The sequence below is a fragment of the Octodon degus genome, unplaced genomic scaffold (genome assembly GCF_000260255.1).
Source record: "Octodon degus isolate 3935 unplaced genomic scaffold, OctDeg1.0 scaffold00024, whole genome shotgun sequence".
Lineage (NCBI taxonomy): Eukaryota > Metazoa > Chordata > Mammalia > Rodentia > Octodontidae > Octodon > Octodon degus.
The window spans coordinates 8,803,630-8,822,483 of NW_004524600.1; the positions used below are offsets into that span (position 1 = coordinate 8,803,630).

The 18,854-nt window shown below is 42.7% G+C and overlaps 1 protein-coding gene across 1 annotated transcript in view; it reads left to right on the forward strand.

The window, feature by feature from the left end:
- The first annotated feature begins 6 nt into the window (after nucleotides 1–6).
- Nucleotides 7–18,854, forward strand: part of Myb (MYB proto-oncogene, transcription factor) — a 37,373-nt gene continuing 18,525 nt past the window's right edge. The window contains exons 1-12 of the mRNA XM_023712218.1: nucleotides 7–35; nucleotides 4,671–4,788; nucleotides 6,680–6,751; nucleotides 7,198–7,290; nucleotides 7,539–7,759; nucleotides 9,454–9,685; nucleotides 11,379–11,459; nucleotides 11,861–11,965; nucleotides 13,525–13,779; nucleotides 17,358–17,500; nucleotides 18,461–18,575; nucleotides 18,667–18,792. Coding sequence (XP_023567986.1) covers nucleotides 13–35; nucleotides 4,671–4,788; nucleotides 6,680–6,751; nucleotides 7,198–7,290; nucleotides 7,539–7,759; nucleotides 9,454–9,685; nucleotides 11,379–11,459; nucleotides 11,861–11,965; nucleotides 13,525–13,779; nucleotides 17,358–17,500; nucleotides 18,461–18,575; nucleotides 18,667–18,792 — 1,584 coding nt within the window. The 5' untranslated portion in view covers nucleotides 7–12. The remainder of the gene's footprint in view (nucleotides 36–4,670; nucleotides 4,789–6,679; nucleotides 6,752–7,197; nucleotides 7,291–7,538; nucleotides 7,760–9,453; nucleotides 9,686–11,378; nucleotides 11,460–11,860; nucleotides 11,966–13,524; nucleotides 13,780–17,357; nucleotides 17,501–18,460; nucleotides 18,576–18,666; nucleotides 18,793–18,854) is intronic.

Below are 18,854 nucleotides of genomic sequence, written 5' to 3' on the forward strand. Positions count from 1 at the left end.
GCCCGCCGCGCCATGGCCCGAAGACCCCGGCACAGGTAACGGGGGCCGGGCGGGCGGCGAGGGCGGGGGCGCGCGGGGCGCCGCACGCCTGCGGGCAGGTGGGGATTCGCTCCCGGATCTGCTGCCGGGCTGTCAGATCCTGCAGGACCCGGAGCCCCTGCCTGCTCCGCGGAAATCGCTGGAGGGCCACATGAATGGGAGCCTCCGCGGGAAGCGCAGCAGGACCCTAGGAAGCGTGCCCTGCGGCTCATTTTGCAAGTTGCTAGGGGATCCCTTTCTCTTTGGGGAGGAAAAAGCTGCCAGTTCCAGCGTGGGGGAGGGGGGTCAGAGCGGTGCCCACCAGCCCCGGGGAGCCCACCAGGTGCCTGGCTTGTTGCCGCGGTGTCCGGCGGGGAGTCGCAGCCTAATTGCTGGATGCATTGAGATACGTTTGGATTTGGAAGTGCCGAGCATATGGCAGATACAGGAAAAAATGCCGGACTGTTTAGTAGCTGCAGGTAGTTCATTTCAATTTCATTCATTCTTCATGGAGGCCGGGGTGCGTGGCCGCTGACAGGCGGCTGAAAAGAAGATTTTAGGGGAGGAATAGGGTTTTCAAATTGTTTTAAGCCTCGGTTTGGAAGGTTCAACTCATTCTCTGGGAGGCTTTTATTTCTACTGCAGACCCTGCATGTGCACCCACGCGCCCCCGCGCCGCGCCTGTCACGGCACTTGGGAAGGCTCGCCGGGATGACGGGCGAGGGGTCCCTTTATGTTTTGGCCCCGCTTTTGGAAAGGAGCGCAGACGGAGGGAAATACTCGTCGGAACTGTCAATTGTTGGCAGTTCTGCTTGCCCTGGCCCTTGGATTGCCTGAGCGCGACATGCTGCGACTCACTGCGAGCGCCGGGTGCAGGCGCAGCCTCGCTGGCTGTGGTGGTCGCTGCCGCCCGGAGCAAAGGGACCGAGGCCTGCAGCTCAGCGGTCGCTGCAGTGCAAACCGCACATCACCGCCGCGGGCCGTTGCCCTGAGCCAGAGGTCCTGGCTGGCGCGCACACGTGGACGCGGCTGCTCCTCCCTGCGCCCTGCTTCTGCTGCCTTGGCCGGGCGACCAAACCGACCCTCGCCCAGGGGCTTTGGGGGAAAGTCCCTGGAGGGGAAGCCATCCGCCTGCTTGTCCTCGGGTTGTTTGATTTTCGCGTACTTATTTGCTTTTTGCACGGGCGGGCACTGGTCTCCTTGAGGCGCTGGGAAGTTGCAAAGAGCGTGGGCGTGGGCTCTGCAGCAGCACCCTGGGGCCGGGCTCTGCAGGGCCGGGAGCTGCGCCTGGGCTCGGTGGGGCGGCGGAGAACCAGAGGGGCCACTGCAGGGGACATTGGCTCCTGCGCCTCGCCCTGGGCTGTCGGCTCTAAGAGGGGTGCCGCCCCTTACGAGGTTTCACCTTTCGCCTTGGAGACTTAGCTGGAGAGCACTGGGGTCACCTGTTTGGTGGCGAGCAGAGGGAGGAGGCGCTACGAGGGAGCGGCGAGGCTCTGCGCCCAAAGTCGCTGGTGCTCCCGCGGGGCGGGGCCGCGCAGGTTCCCTGCGGCTCCCAGGTAGCCCCGAAAGGAGACGGCGGGGAGGGGTGGGAGCCTTGAACCTGGCTCAGGGGGAAGAGAAACCCGGCTGCGGGCTCCGAGCCGTTTCTTGCTGGGCAAGCGTCAGCTCGGCAGGGATTATTAACCAGGTCAGCGAAATGAGTCTGAACCCCTTTTCTAGAATCACAGTAGCGGCCGCAAGGCACTTCCTCCCGCTCCCCCCACTTCCCAACCCCCTCCCCAGCACTTTTTTTTTTTCTTTATCGTTTCTTTGCACGGTTTGTTTCCTTGACAGAAGGTAATATTCATAGTTGTACTCTTGTAACCACACCGGGTCTAGCAGGTGGAGGAGTCAAGTGCATCAAGCCTGAAATCAGTCTTTGAAAGTCCTTTGACTGTTGGGTGTGAGATCTTGTCAGTGCAGATAAAGGAAAAATTATTTCAGGTCCTCAGTAGAAATTAATCATGCTACTCAGGCGACCAGAACGCCGCAGAACAAGGCAATAGCATGCACAGCTCAAAGGCGAGCCCCGAGCCGAGCCGGCTGGTAGCGAGCAACCCTGGACTCACCCTGCAGCCCTCACGGCCCCTTCAGGACTTGCAGGAGTCACGAGCCACATTTTCCCCAAGACCTTGGTTTTGCACCAAGACCTTTCCCCAGACCTTGGTCTGTGCCTTTGCTTAAGTTTGAAGAGGCGCGGAAGACGTGGAAGCAGCATTTGCGCGCGCTGGAAAGTACCTTAGAGATGGAATCCAAGCCCTTGTGCATAAGCTAGAAACCAGGGTCCCAAGACAGAGGAAGTGATTTGTCTAAGTCACACAGTTAGGTAGAGGGCGGACGAGCCCAGGCACCTTTGCTTCCAGAGTCCTGGTCCTGGCCAATTCTTCCTGGTCTTTCTCACCTGACGGTGGCTGCCCCCTGTGGGCGGCTGCTTGTGTCGCTTGTTCTAGGTTAAGCTGTTACTAAGAGTAAGGTGCCCAATTACTAGTTATGGAAAATGTCGCCCACAGTTCTAAAAATGTGATCTCTAGTTCTAGCCAAACCTAAAAAGTTAATTTGAGTTGAATCTATGTCTCCAATTTCAGATTCTTTCGGTTTTCTTGGGTATCCTTGATGCTTCATACGGGGCTATTCCATTTGGGGCTTTTCTCAGGAGTTCTCTGATGACTGAAAGATGTTTACAGTTCTTTGCTTATAGTAGCTTTGTATATTACAGGGAAAGTATTGTTATCGATGAATTTCTTTGCTGCCTTTTGTTTATAGTGTAAAACAACATAGGACCTTGTTTCAAAGGGTAGACATGGAATGGAAAATGATTACAGACTATGGGCGGTTTATTGGGGGGCTTTATTGGCTGTTGTTTGGGGTGGCGATGTTTGAAGTGCAGATCACATCTAGTGTCCATGCATTCTGGACCATCAGACTGTTGCTCAAAATAATAGTTTTAAACTTTTAAGAACCTCAGTTCAGGATTTACCAAGCACTTTTGATTTGTAAGTGGTTTGTAACATGCACTTGTGGGTTATTTTGAAAAGAAAAACTTATTATGAATATACATCTCCTCTTTAAAAATAATCATTTGGGGCCGGGGAGATAGCTCAGTAGAATAAGCCCTTGCCTGGCAAGCACAGGGTCCTGAATTCAATCCCCAGTACCACAAATAAATAAATAAATATTAAAATAATCATTTGCAATATATATATATATATATATATATATATATTTTCCAGAACCAGGGATTGAACTCAGGTTCTTGCACTTGCCAGGCCAAGTGCTTACTTATTCCACTGAGCTATCTCCCTGGCCCCTATAATATTGTTTTATGCCATTATTTTATTCATTTATACTGAGGATTGTCCCCAGGGCCTTCACACTGAATTACATCCCTAGCTTTATTTATTTCTTTAAATTTTGAGGCTGTTCTTGAACTTATAGTCCTCCTGCCTCAGCCTCCCAGAATGTTAGGGTTATAGGCATGTGCCACCATTCCTGGTTTATGCTATTATTTTTAGTTTACCTTAGTTTCATGGCTTTATCAATATCACTGGTAAATTTTAGTGAAGTTTCTAATCTAGCATAATTTTTCATAGCTTGATTTACAAGGACATTTATAACAAATTCCTATAAACTAAAAGTACATTCACATATGTAGTATAGGATTAATAAACCTTAGGGACAGAGTGACTTTAAAACTCATCAAAATGCATATTTTCACTCAACTAGGTAAAAGAAAAAACTATTTTACAAACAGTAATTGGTTCCCCACCACCATGGATTTCTTCTGGGGGAATCCCTAGGTTTTTATTTAGGTAACTTTAAGATGTTAAACACCGTTAAGAGACAGAGAGAAAAAAAAAAAAAAACCAACCAACCAAACAAACAAAAAGAGTAAGTAGGAGTCTATCAAGTGGTCTAATTATTCACTTAGTTATTCTGGAAACAGTATTATTAACTTGGCATAAGTAGTCATCCAGGCCTGGAGTTTTAAAGAATTTGGTATTTATGTTAACTGAAAATTAGTTGGAGAATTGAGGTCTTACCCTCTGTCAGGTGTTAAAATATTTTCCTCCTAGATTCTCCTAATCTTTAAAGGATGACTATCACTGTATTATTGGGTGTATTATTTCTCTCAAGTTTTAAAAATTTAAGTAGAGCACTAACCTCATTAAGACAACATATTGATTTGTTTACTGTGTTTGGGAAATATTACTTAAACAATGTAATGCATGCCAAAGATTTTGAGTGTGCACTTACATAAAGGAGGAGGGTGCGTGTTCCTTTTCTCGTCCTTAACCTTAAGTTTTAAGCTTAAACCCCGATTGGTTGGAAGGTTGCCAGATGTGTAACTTGTCACTGGCCTAACAGTAACAGCAGGTTGAAACATGCACAGCCACAGGAAAGTGCCAGGTCCTTTGCTGTATCTGTGGATACCAATAACAGCAGAACCTGTTTACAGTACTACAGCAACAGAATGCAGAGAACAACCTTGCTGTGCAATGTTTTATCTCCATAGCCTTTGGAAACCTTGCTGTAGAGTTTCTGTATGATTTTTGTAATCCAGTAGTGTAAGTCCCCTTGTTTCAGCCCCCATCTGCCCATTCGTATTTCCACAGCATATACAGCAGCGATGAGGATGATGATGACATTGAGCTGTGTGACCATGATTATGACGGGCTCCTTCCCAAGTCTGGAAAGCGACATTTGGGGAAAACTAGGTGGACCAGGGAAGAGGTAACTAATCATTTGATCAAAACATGGAGAAAAACAGACTGTACTTTACACAAAACCAAAATTCCAGTTATAGGGTCTTGGAGCGCATGGCCCAGCCCACTTAGGCAGTACCTTACCTTTCACCCTGTCCCACACGATCACTGTACAACTGCTTCTAACTTTCCTTGAGTTCTTTGACTGTCCTCCCCATTTCACCTTCTGCCTCATGTGTTTCCTTCTGCCTGTTCATTCTTACGCCCCAACACCTCTTACCTCCTCACTACCTATGAAGACATTGCGCATCCTGCAAGCCACCCTGGCTTCCTCTGACTGGTATGGGTGCATCTTCCTGGGTTCCCATGCCACCGAGAGTATGTTCTGCCTTACTGTTGCTGTGACATATATGTTTCTCCCAGTTGACTGTAAGTCTCTTGAGGGTGGAGCTAATGGTCCTCTAGTGGTGTTCCCGAACCCAGAATTATTTGCTTCAAAGTAGAATATTCATAAGTGGTCTCTGAATGAATGAATAACTTGCTATTTTTCAAACAAACAAACAAAAAAAGTAAGACAAAACACTCCTCGAATTCCTCTCGTATTGACGTCCTTGCTTAGTATTCTCGGTATATAATGTGCTGCAGAACCATATGCAAAAAGTTTAGTTCTCAACACATCCCATAATGGATGAAGGTGTATCTGCTTTTGCCGCTTCCTGCTGGCTTCTCAAAAGCTTGGTCTTTGTAGGAATGGAGAAATCCCTTAGAAGCAAAATTAATAATGTCTGATGAAAAAATTCTTTCTAATCTTCTCAAAATATTTTGCAAGCAACTTTTGAGTGGTTCAATGTTAGAATCAGTGGTATCAACACTCCTTCAGTTTCATGGTGCTGTGCTTCATTTAAACCAGAATCACCCTTAAGAGCAGCCAGGGTGCCTGAGGCACACAGGAAGTGCATATCTCACCCGTGGCATTGTGCCCTTGGTGGATCCCGAAGGACCTAGGAGCTCTGTTGCTAACCCCGGTTCCCTAGTTCTTGTGTCTGTGTTGCACCAGGGCCCTGTACAGGAATGCTTTCACAGAAGCAAAGGAATACAGGTAGAAAGACACATGGCGGGAGAGCGAATAGCCTAATGCTGCCGTATGTGCCGTGGAAATATGAAAGAGCCAATTGCCCATGAATGTTTAGCATCCTCTATGTTCAGATGCACTTGGTCTCCTTTAAGCTGTGGAGAAATCGATACAGAACCTGCATGACTTTATTATAATATACATGCCTTTCAGTTTAAGTATGAAAAGTTACCTTCCTTTTTATATATGGAAGAGGTTGAACTAATTGGAGATTCTTTTTCTTACACAAGATCTTATCTGTTGCCATAGTTAAGTGGCTACTGAGTCTAACATTAGAATTTATTTTCCTCCAAGCAAGTAAAATTCTTAATGATTACCATACGTTAAACACTCAATGTTATTATAAATATCTTGCATAATTACCTCACATAATTCTCAGATAACCCTGTTGATATCAGAATTGCCATTTACAGATGATAATACTCAGGTGTGGAAAGGTAAAATGAAACACTCAACCTTATGTAACTATATAACTAATCAACAATTAAGATTAAAAACTCTACTCTGGGGGCCAGGGAGATGGCTCAGTAGAATAAGCACCTGCCTGGTAAGTGCAAGGGCCTGAGTTCAATCCCCAGTTCTGCCAAAACAAAACAAAAAAAGAAAAACTCTACTCTGATGAAATGAATATATACTCTAAAGCAAACTATTAACATTTACTGTATTAAATAATTTTAAGAGTTTTTTTCTGGATTAGATCATGTGATTGGTTCCCGTGTTCAATGTATCTTGAACGGAATTATTCAGTATATGACTGATACCCTAGGACTGTCTTTAAATGTCTTAGGATGAAAAACTAAAAAAGCTGGTGGAACAGAATGGAACAGACGACTGGAAAGTTATTGCGAATTATCTCCCGGTAAGTTGATAATGTTTTTTCTTTTTGTAAAAGTAAAGCACCTCCCAAAAATTTAAATAAAATATTCCTGGAGATGTTATTAAAGTATTGCATATTTTCTCATCTATAAGAAGTAGCGAGAAAGATGCCCTATCCATAATTTATATCTTTTATTTTATTTATTTATTTTTTTGCGGAACCGGGCATTGAACTCAGGCCCTTGCACTTGCCAGGGAAGTGCTTATTCCACTGAGCCATCTCCCCGGCCCTAGAAACTTTAAAAAAAAAAAAAAACAAACAAAAACTTTTTTAACATGTGAGTAAGGAGGGACAGGTGGGTTCCTTATGTACATGCCTTTCAGTGTCCTGGAGTGTTTTTGCCGCATATTTCCTGTGTGGTTCATGTTCAATAATATCTTCATGTGCTTCTCACATCCCTGTCCTTTCCATGGTACCTACTTGTCTAGAATCGGACAGACGTGCAGTGCCAGCATCGATGGCAGAAAGTTCTAAACCCTGAACTCATCAAGGGTCCTTGGACCAAAGAAGAAGATCAGAGAGTAAGTTCTGTCTTTGTAGATGTGTGAACCACAGTTAAGGCTGTTCTCAAAAGATAGTTGTTGGATGTTCCAGCACCCGAGGATGCAAATGCTATGTGCAAACAGCAATAAAGGGCTCTTTGTCGTATTTCCAAAGAATGAAAGTGGAGATTGACAAGTTTTCTAAAGTTTCTTGTAACAGTGAAGCATGCTTACACTGACTCACTCCATAACATTAAAACACGGGTTATTTTTGTGTTTATCTGAAGGTGATAGAACTTGTACAGAAATACGGTCCGAAACGTTGGTCTGTTATTGCCAAGCACTTGAAAGGGAGAATTGGAAAACAATGTAGGGAGAGGTGGCATAACCACTTGAATCCAGAAGTTAAGAAAACCTCCTGGACAGAAGAGGAAGACAGAATTATTTACCAGGCACACAAGAGACTGGGGAACAGATGGGCAGAAATCGCCAAGCTACTGCCTGGACGGTAATGCTATGTCAAACAATATTTTGATTGGGAGGAGCAGGGGAGTGGGCGTTGAACATTCTGTTTTAAATGTGTGAGTAAACTACATCTCATCAGTTGTTGGCTGTAGCTCCTACAACTGGAAGAGATCTTAGAGTTTACCTGATTGCGGGCTTTTAGGGCTTATTCAGTGGCAAGCCGTGAGCCAGGTCTTTTACCTTTCTTCAGCCTCAGTTTTCTCATGTGCAAAATGGGTAGTGATCAGTGTTAGGCTCACATACAATGAAGGTTGGTGCACTCTGTAAACTACTGGACTCTAAACACAAAAACACCTAGGACAGGTAATTTGTCTTTGTTCTGAGATTATCCCAAATCTTGTCCTTGGTAGCTGGGTCAAGGACCTGCTACCATTTAGGTTTTTATATAATGTCAAAGTAATGCTTGTCTTGTCTTATCATGTCTTGTCTTGTTGAGACAGGGTCTCCCTATGTAGTTCAGCATGGGCTTGAGCTCCCTTTGTAGCCCAGGCTGGTCTCAAACTCGAATTTGCAATGATCTGCCTGCCTCAGCCTCCCAGTGCTGGGATGATAGGCATGTGCCACCAAGCCTTGCTTTTAATGCTTTCTTTTCAATGAGCCAAGCAAGATGGTGACCTTGCGAAGGTCAACTATGGAAGCTCACATCTCACTTACTTTCCTTCCTTATGTAGTGTGTCTATTTTGGAAAAGGGCACAAGTTTTAAGAAAAAAAATATTAAGGATATTTTCATTCTTGACGTTCTTAATCCAAAACAGAGAAAGGGTCATTTCAAAGATGGCTTATATGGCGTCTTCTTGTGATGCATTTCCAAAGTATTTCCTTGCTCATGGTTCAGAAAGCCTAGAAGATTCAGGAGGTTGAGCAAAAGGGGCCTTTTTCTGTGTGCTCTGTGAGGCCATGCTGTTGATTCTTCAAAAAATTAAAGGGACAATTGATTGAACTTCCTCTTTCTTAGCACATATTCATTCCTCCACCCCCATGGAAACAGTATAAAAGGGAGGTTTACATGGTTTTCTTTTTGGGAAGGGGTTGTTTCTTCTTTTTTTATTGAGACCAGAGAGGTCTTGGTAAATAATGTTTGTAGTTCTAGCATCTCCCACCTTGGGGGTCTTTCTTATTCCCACTTTGACCTCCGTCTGGTTATAAGACTAAAGGTTGGTTTTCAAAACGTGGGAGGATTATTTGACTCAAAATTTCTCCCTTGTGCTATAAGAAATGAAGATTGGACAGTGAGGCAGCATCGCTGGCATTCCGAGACTTTATGAGTCCCTGTTTCTAGGCCCTGCCGACCCACACTCATGACAAAATTTTTAGGCCAGCCAGCACTTTAGAGCTGAATTAGTGTTTTGTACCATAAGTGGTCAGAATTGATATCAAGTGTTATTGTACTGAAAATATTCCTTCACCAGGGAAACAAAATGGTGAAAAGATATCAGCATTCACAGAAAACTCCATGCGTTCCCGATTATGTAAGTAAGAGAAAACTGTGGATTTTCACTTAGGTGGTAAGGACCGCATAACTGTAGGGGGTGGAAAAGGTTGAAACAGTTAAAAAGAGAAGACTATTAGCGGACCTAGAGCAAAGATGTCGATGAGAAACAGTTTTCTGTCAGTTGCCGCTAATTTGAATTGAATTTTTTGTTTGTAAAACTTTTATGTTTGGCATTTCTGTGCAGAACTGATAATGCTATTAAGAACCACTGGAATTCTACAATGCGTCGGAAGGTGGAACAGGAAGGTTATCTTCAGGAGTCTCCGAAAGCCAGCCAGCCAACAGTGGCCGCAAGTTTCCAGAAGAATAATCCTTTGATGGGTTTTGCTCATGCGCCACCGTCTCAGCTCCCTCCAACTGGCCAGCCCTCGGTTAACAATGACTATTCTTATTACCACATTTCTGAGGCCCAGAATGTAAGCCATTCCCAAGAATCCAGTCTAATGAAAGAGATAGTTACTTAGATCCAGGCAGCTGTGCTTTGCAGCTGTATACTTGTAGAGAGCTTTCACAAGCCGGGTCATGACTGAACTCCTGTACCCTTTGGAGTAGATAGGACTAGATGTGATTGTTCCCAATTTAAGGATATAGAAATGAGGATTGCAAGTGACTTGCTCAGGATTACACAACTCAGAGAACTAGAGCTGGGGACAAGCCAAACTTTGATTCTAACTTGCTGCACCAAATTTGATTTTTTTTTTTTTTTCCAGTACTGGGGATTGAACTCAGGATCTTGCACTTGCCAGGCAAGCACTTATTCTACTGAGCTATTATCTCCCCCGCCCCCCAAATTTGATTTAAAGTTAAGATTTGTTTTGTTCTATAGCCATATTGGGGTTGATCCTAGGACCTAGGACCCTGCAAATGCCACTGAGCTCCGTAATGAACCCCAGCCCTAAACTTATCTTTTTTTTTTTTTTTTTTTTGCAGAACTGGGGATTGAACTCAGGCCCTTGTGCTTGCCAAGGAAGCACTTTTTCCACTGAGCCATCTCCCCGGCCCCTAAACTTATCTTTTAAATATAAATTTACTTAAAGTACTGCTAAAGAAAAGTGGGAGACAGGAGATAACATTTTTAGTCTAATATTTTTATCTTCCAAAGTAGAAAATAAATGCAATGTTACATTTAAAGAGGAGATACTAGTTTGAAGCTAAAACTCAGTGGATGACTATAGGTTCAATCTGGTAGGGATCTAGCAGCAGTAATTTTATTCATTCTGTGTTTAGTTTCCTTCGTGTTTGTGGTACTGGATTAAACCCAGGACCTTTGTACTGAATTACATCTCTAGCCTATTTTTTTGTTTTGAGACTCAGCTCAAACTCATGGTCCTTTTGCCTTAGCCCACACAGCGCTGAGGCAGGTGTCGCTCCATGACGAGCAGGGCTGTGTGATGCTAACTGTCTTATGTCTTTTGTTTTTCTCCTTTGGATTGGTGTGATTCCTTCTTCATTTCTAGACATTTATATCTAGGGAAGTAGGTGATATATAGTGGATAGAAAAGAAGCATAAAGAGGAAAAAAATCAAGAGACATTAATCTCAAAACTAGCAATAATGTATGATGAAATTTACCCAATAATATAGAACTCATATGCAAATATCATGCAAAACATATTTATACATAGTTTTTACTTTTCTGTATCCGTTCCATGGATTTGACTACAGATTTGCCAAAAAGGACTTAGGTGAATGAATTATCATAGAAGGTTCTGTGTTTTATATTAAAACTCATAATTATTCCAAGAAAAATAATCTTAGTTACAGACAGCAAATACTATCAGGTTTCCATTCAGACTTCTTTCATATATTATGAATGCATTTTAAGATTATATTCTCCATTGTGTGTGTGTGTTTTTTTTCTAATTAAGGAACAAGTCCTGTCAGGACAGATGAGTACTCTAAATTTCTTTCACTATGTTGCTTTAGCTATTTAGTCAGTTATAAAGGCTTGGCTAAATTTCAAATTAGTTTTTTTTTTTTAATTACTTAGTGAATTTTATCACTAAAGTACTTTCTCCCCCCAGTCACAGAACAAAAGCTCAGGAAGCCAAATCCCCTAAAGCATGTGCACCCATGCCTGACGTGGCCTTTGTTTTGCTTTGCCGTCTAGGTCTCCAGCCACGTTCCGTATCCTGTAGCGTTACATGTAAATATAGTCAATGTTCCTCAGCCTGCTGCGGCAGCCATTCAGGTGAGAGCGCGTTGGGAAGCAGCTTATAAGCTGAGCGAGGTGCCACTTTTAGGAAATGCTTTGAAGCAAAGATACTTTCACCTGACTTGTAGAAAATGGGGTGGAGTGTGGCGATCTACCAGTGGGCTTCTAGAGTGAGTTCGCAGGGGATTTTTTGATGCTCCTGTGTTGTAAATTGAAATAACTCAGTAGTTAGTACCCACGCTTGCCTCTGATTTCCCACTGCTGTCTTCAGTCCAGAATAACACTCAGAATGTTTTCACTGGTGGCGAAGTTAAGTCAGTGTTGGTTTGGTGCCCCAAGCTCCTTGGGCGCTGGGTGGTTTGGGAAGACCACAGGTCACTTGTATTTACAGCCTCCAATCAGATCTTTGTCTTTCTTCCCTTAACTTGTAATTCCAGAGACACTATAATGATGAAGACCCTGAAAAGGAAAAGCGAATAAAGGAATTAGAGTTGCTCCTAATGTCCACTGAGAATGAGCTAAAAGGACAGCAGGCATTACCAGTAAGCATGTCACCGGATCCTCGGACAGGGCTGCAGCTTTATCACAAAGCTTTTCTCTATCTCTTTTTGTTTTTTTCAGTACCTGGGATTGAACTTAGGACCCTGTGCTTGCCAGGCAGGCGCTTATTCTACTGAGCTATCTCTCTGGCCCTCTTCTCTTCTCTTCTAAATGTTACACCACCAAAGCATTATATATCCACTAAACACAAGAAGTTGCTAGTAATGAAATATAGTTGCTATGAAAATGTATGTGCAGAGGGCTGGCCAAATAGCTCAGTGGATTAAAGCACCTGCAAGCAGGCCCAGGAGCCGGGGGTTCGATTCCCGAGCCTGCTGTACTGGCCCCACCCCCAGGGTGGGCTGAGACTGGGCGCCTGTAATCCCAGCTTTTGGGAGGCTGTAAACAGGCAGATCTCTAGGAGTCTGATCTAGTAGTGAGACCCTGAGCACCCTGTAGACCCTTCCCTAAAATGCAAAAAAAAAAAGTATGAGCAGTTGGAAGTAGTCTTTTTGTGATGCGTCATCCATCTTCCAGGAAGGTAATCAACTCACAGACTAGCAAAGATAAAATTAATGAAAGTCTGTATTTTTTTTTACAAAGTATTATATTTACATGGTGCCTGTGTGATTTTTTTCTATCATTTTCTTGACCTATATCTTTATAATCTTAAATGTGATTGTATATGTATTTAGTATATTTGTATGAATATTATATATTTTGACCACTTCTGCACAAAAAGATTAAATACTGTCTTTGTGCATTTGTGAAAGTTGTGTTGGCCGTTTTTGAATTCTGACTTTTTCTTAGCAATTTAGCAGCAACCTGGCAAAGCAGCTTTGCACTTGCTCCCATTTGTAGTTAACCAAGAAAGTGAATAAAACAGAAGTGATACCCAGTAGGTATTCTTAGGGGTAAATTTCTTCTTTGCTAAATAATAAAATGATTATGTGGACACAGTAGTTCGACCACTGTTTAACTTTAGTTGAAGTTTTGCAATTTCTCCTGTTGCGTGGTCACGCTGTAAGGAGGCTTCTGTTAATTTGCTCTTCTGCTTTCCTAACCACGTTGATTTGCAGCCCCTCGCTGCAATCCGTGGCCTTTGAAAGGGATGGAAGCAGAAATGTGCAGGTGGAGGCAACTCTAGCTCCTGAATCCTGTAGCGGTATAGAAGGTTAGGGTGCACGTGGGACAACGCTTAACACACAGCAAACACTGGTGGACCTTAGGCAAATTATATGCAAGTGGGTTTCTGAGACAGTCAACATTTTGCACTTTGGTGCACCGTCCCCTGATTTGAAACGTTAACAAAATGATAATAAGGTAATCAATCATGTAGGTACAAACCAGGGCACTTTTCAGAAGCATTAGCTTACAATGACTAAAAGGAAACATCTTGACAACTGTCTCACAGGCATAAGTTCTGCATGATGCAACTACTTTTATCTTTCCCCCAACAGCATCTGATACCTTGTGCAACATCATTGCTAAGTTCCTTCTTCCTTTCTTCTCCCCGCGCTTTCCTTATTTCTCCACCCTGCCCCCCCACCCCCCTTCTCAGACACAGAACCACACATGCAGCTACCCCGGGTGGCACAGCACCTCCATCGCCGACCACAGCAGGCCTCATGGAGACGGCGCACCTGTTTCCTGTTTGGGAGAACACCACTCCACTCCCTCTCTGCCGGTGGATCCCGGCTCCCTACCTGAAGAAAGCGCCTCGCCAGCGAGGTGCATGATCGTCCACCAGGGCACCATTCTGGATAATGTTAAGAACCTCCTAGAATTTGCAGAAACACTCCAGTTTATAGATTCTGTAAGTAGAACTGTTAACTCGAGGTAATGCTTCTCGAGGTAATGGAGAAGGAATTAGAACATTCATTTTGCAAATCATTGCCATGTTCTGTAGCAGATGTTATTGGCCTAGTTTCATGTAAAGGTAAAAGCATGATTTTCAGCTTTGGTGAATATGTTTTTTAAGAAATTACATTTTGTGGGCTGCCCAGACAAGGGTAGCTTTCCACACTTTTTCTTCAAAGGGTTGTTTTGTTTTGTTTTGTTTTGTTTTGTTTAATAGTGAGGTTGATGGAGCTTAGGTTATGGGAATGTTGTTGGAGCTACTTGACTAATTTTCCATTTTTCTTCTTTATGCTTACCTTGGATTTTGCTTTGCTTTTGTGGAGAATTGTGTTTACTTGGTGCATACAGCAATTGCTGGGTGTATTTGAAGTAATAGTTCATTGGGAGGCCATGATTTTCCTACAGAATATTGAATATCGATTACTGGTCCATAGAGATAAAATCATCATTAGAGAACAAATTGGAGCTCCTCAGACACTCCCTTAGTTTCTAGGGTAAAAAGCATTTCTTGCATCCCTGTTGGGCAGAGGACTGAAACCACCGCAGTGGCACTCAGAAAGGGCTTCTCTTTGCTGTAGCTTGTGGCCTGGAGGGCGCTCGTAGACCCTGCTAATGCAGGGTAACAGAACAGCTATTACCCCTAAGCTGGAGGAAGTCCAGCACATGGGCTGATGTTTTCCTGGCATTTAGTTTCTCTAGCTCAGAGCTGTGTTTCAGGTGACAACAGCACCCACCTCCTGCATTTCAAAGTTCTGTGCCTCCCACATTGTTTCAGGATACTTCATCATGGTGTGATATCAGCAGTTTTGAATTCTCTGAAGAAGCAGCTTTTGCACCTAGCCAGCATCACTCAGGCAAAGCCCTCCAGCCTCAGCAGACCCAGGGCAAGGGGACCACAGGAGAGTCTAGCCCGAGAGTGAACAAACACGCGTTGGGTGAGGGCTCACTTGACTCACCCAAGGCTTTGCCTCCTGCAAGGCCCAGTGCAATTCCGCTGGTCATTCTTCGAAAAAAGCAGGGCCAGGCCAGCCCCTTAGCCACCGGAAGCTCCAGCTGCTTCTTCTTTGCTGACGTGAGCTGCACAGCTCCCAAGCCTTCCCCTGTCAAAAGCCTGCCCTTCTCTCCCTCGCAGGTAGAACACAGTTTCTGCACAGCTGTTACTACTTTTCAACAGACACCTGAGCCTTAATAATCTAGAAACTAATCCTTTGGAACAAATGACTAATTACTGCTCCCCTCGCTGATTGCACCCCAGTGCTGTATCTAGCTGAGCCGAGTCGTTGCCTGGTAGCAGGCTGGCTGATGATCCTACTGTAATGCTCTTTGTTAACTTTTTGATGGTTTGGAAGACAGTTGCATGATGTGCTTTTGTTTCCTTCCACACTAGAGTTTAACATTTCTGTTCCTTCCTCTTCTCCTGTCTGATTCCCTCTGTTTTAAAATTTTAACATGTTTTCTATACCTCTGTTCATTTATTATATGATTCACTGACCCTGGGTAGGAGAAAACCAAATTATAGTTGTATATCATTTGGATTGCAACTAGAAAATTCAAAGATTGTAATTCAACTTTAATTGGAAATGGAGAGAGAAAGGATGATAAACCAATGCTCGAAGAAAATAATTTTCTATTTCAAAAATAGAAAATAATTTTCTATTTCTTTTTCACTGGCTCTTTGGCGTTGTGTTATGGTGCTTTAATAGTGTATAGTTTTTACCAAAGAATATTCTTATTTAATAATGTGTTTTTAAGGCATGGAAATCATAATACTTGTCAGAGACTTGTATTCCTAAAGTGTTAAAATAATTGAAATTAATAGTGAAACACTTTAAAACATTTTCCAGTTATGTCTTTTGACTTTCAAAATAGCTTTCAATATGAAGAAATGATGCCCTCACCAAAAAGATTGTTTTTTTTTTGGGGGGGGCTGTATTTTCCAAACTGATCTGCAGAATATTAGTTCTGTAAAACTTTACTAGATGCCAGAAAAAGTCTAAATATCCAAATGCATAAGTTTGGGAAACACTGAATCAAAGTTAAAAATTGCTTCAACCACACTAGGTGTGGTGGCACATTCCTACAGTCCCAGTGCTGAGGAGGCTGAAGACAGGAGGATAACACTATGAGTCTGAACTGCATAGTGAGACCCTATACCAAATACATTTTTTAAAAAAATGCTTCTTCGGGGCTGGGGAGATGGCTCAGTGGAATAAGTGCTTCCCTGGCAAGCGCAAGGGCCTGAGTTCAGTTCTCGGTTCCGCAAAAAAAAAAAAAAAAAAAAAATCTTCTTCTCCATAGTACCCCTCAGAACTTATGCTTTGGCTGCTGCTGTTTGGACTTTTTATTTTTGAGGTGAGAATCTCCCTATGTTGCCCAGGCTGGTTTGGAATTCTGGGACCCAAGGTGGCTCCCTCCCTCAGCCTCATGAGTAGCTGAGACTACAGGCATACCACCTTGCCTGAATTCTGTTTTCAATATCTTAATGTGTTTGTGTCTTTCAAGGAAGAGATTATAATGTATGATGTTTCCTAAAATTGTTTTATCTTGGAATCATCTGAGGAACATCTAACCCCCACCCAAACTGTAGTATTATAAGAGATGCAGATTATTTTTGTAATATTTAACATAATGTAATCCTATGTAATAATAATTTGGGTTCATAGATCATTAAAGAGAGAAAAAAGCATGAAAGAAAAATAATTTTCAAAAACCCTTTATTTAAGCTTTTCTAATATTAATAAAGGCCTGTCTCATTCTTTTTAAAAACAGAGTCATTTATTTATTTTTTTATGTATTTGGTACAGGGTCTCACTACACAGCTCAGACTCATAGGGATCCTCCTATTGTCATCCTTTCCAGTGCTGGAATTATAGGGGTGCACCCCCACACCCAGCCTTGGTGGCCTGCGCTGCATGTGGTGCAGGGTATTAAACCCCAGTCCCTGCATTACCTAAGCAGGCGCTTAGTCTGCTGAGCTATCTTGTTGGCCCAACAGTTATTTATTAAGAACATTTTCTTAGGATTTACAAGTCTAGATTTTATTTTTTAGAAATTATGTCCTATGGGCCAGGGACAGAGCTCAGCAATGCAGCGCCTGCCTGGCAAGCACAAGGTCCTGAGTTTGGGGCTGGTGAGATGGCTCAGTGGTCTAAAGCACCTACTTAGAACAAGCTAAGCTAAGCTAAGCAAAGCACAGGACTGCAGTTCAATCCCCCAGCACCACATGCCAGCCAGCCCCGCCCCCTGGTGGGCTGAGCTGGCCACACACACACTAAATAAATAAATAAATAAATAAATAAAAAAGTCCTGAGTTTGATTCCCAGTACCCCCCAAAAGAAATTATACTCCAAATTTTGTATATTCTCTTGAAGTAAAATAATGCCCTCAACGCCACCTCACTGTTAATATCTTTATTATTTTGTGCAATGGGTCAGTAAAACATACTTGCTTGTTATCTAGGTGTGATTTTAAATTAGGCTGAACAAAGAATTGCCATTTAATCTAAGTAATGTTTTTCTTTCTCTTTATGCTCAGTTCCTAAACACTTCTAGTAACCATGAAAACTTAGACTTGGAAGTGCCTTCCTTAACTTCTCCCCCTCTCAATGGTCACAAACTGACTGTTACAACACCATTCCATAGGGAGCAGACTGTGAAAACCCAGAAGGAAAACACCATGTAAGTCTTTGATGCAAGAAAAAAGTATTTACCTTATTTACTTACACTTTATTGATAGAAGATGGTCCCCAAATGTCTGATCCATTTGTGTGTATATAATTTTACCAATTCATTTACATATATTGTGTATATTTCTACAATGACCATGTCTGTCCTGGGAATGTCTAGGTAGATGTAGAAGGAGGGAAGATCAATAAATTACCTTTTGTAGCTCACTCAAAAATTTCCCACATATGCAGAGGTGATTTTCATATAATGTTTCCATCCAGTCTGTCTATTCATTCAATAAGGACTTTTCTTCCCACTGAAAAGATTTTCAGCCTCCTTTCTTTTCTGAGTATAAGCTTCAAATTAAGTTTGAGTACTGTTCTTCATTTGTATTTTTAAACTTCTGTTGCTTTTATAATTTACATACAGATAAGGACCTCTTTTGACATGTCTAGAAATCTTGTATGACTAGAAGCCAAGAGGTGATTAAGTCATCTTTATTTGATAAAGGTTTAACCTATTCGAAGAAAAGGTAGAGAAAAAAATCAGTATGAATTAGGAGAAGCCTTTGAAAGAAATACATTTTGCTAATTTCAAGTATAAATATAAAAATAATTTTGGGAGGCTAATCCTATTTCGTGGTGTGGGCCCCTTTTTAAGGAATAACGTTGATTGGTCAGTGACATTGGCTATCACAATGACTATTGTCATGGTACAGACCTATGAGCACTATCTGGAAAGATGAAAAATATTTTAGAGCTCTTAGTCTTAGAGGTACAATATTTTGAACTGCTCGAAGATATATAATACACATATTATATTTGTCTTAATGAATATATCTGACTAATCAGCATACCCAATTCAGTATCAGTGTCAGACTTTACTGCATTCAGGGGGAAAATATTAAAGTTGATAGAGTAATGTAAGGGACACCTGCCTCTTATATTGACCCACCACTTGTTCTCTTTTTAGTTTTAGAACTCCAACTATCAAGAGATCAATCCTAGAAAGCTCTCCTAGAACTCCTACACCGTTTAAACATGCACTTGCAGCTCAAGAAATTAAATATGGTCCCCTGAAGATGCTAGTAAGTTCTAGGAACTCCTTTGGGTGTAGTTGGCTTATTAGTATGGACAGGAATTTTCCTCTGATGCCAAACTATGTGCTCTTCCCTGCAGCCTCAGACACCCTCTCACCTAGTAGAAGACCTACAGGATGTGATCAAACAGGAATCTGACGAATCTGGCATTGTTGCTGAGTTTCAAGAAAACGGACCGCCCTTACTGAAGAAAATCAAACAAGAGGTAAGCATGAGACCCTTGGAAAGAATGAGCTGTGAGTCCTGCTGCCTTTTCTTCTTCATGCA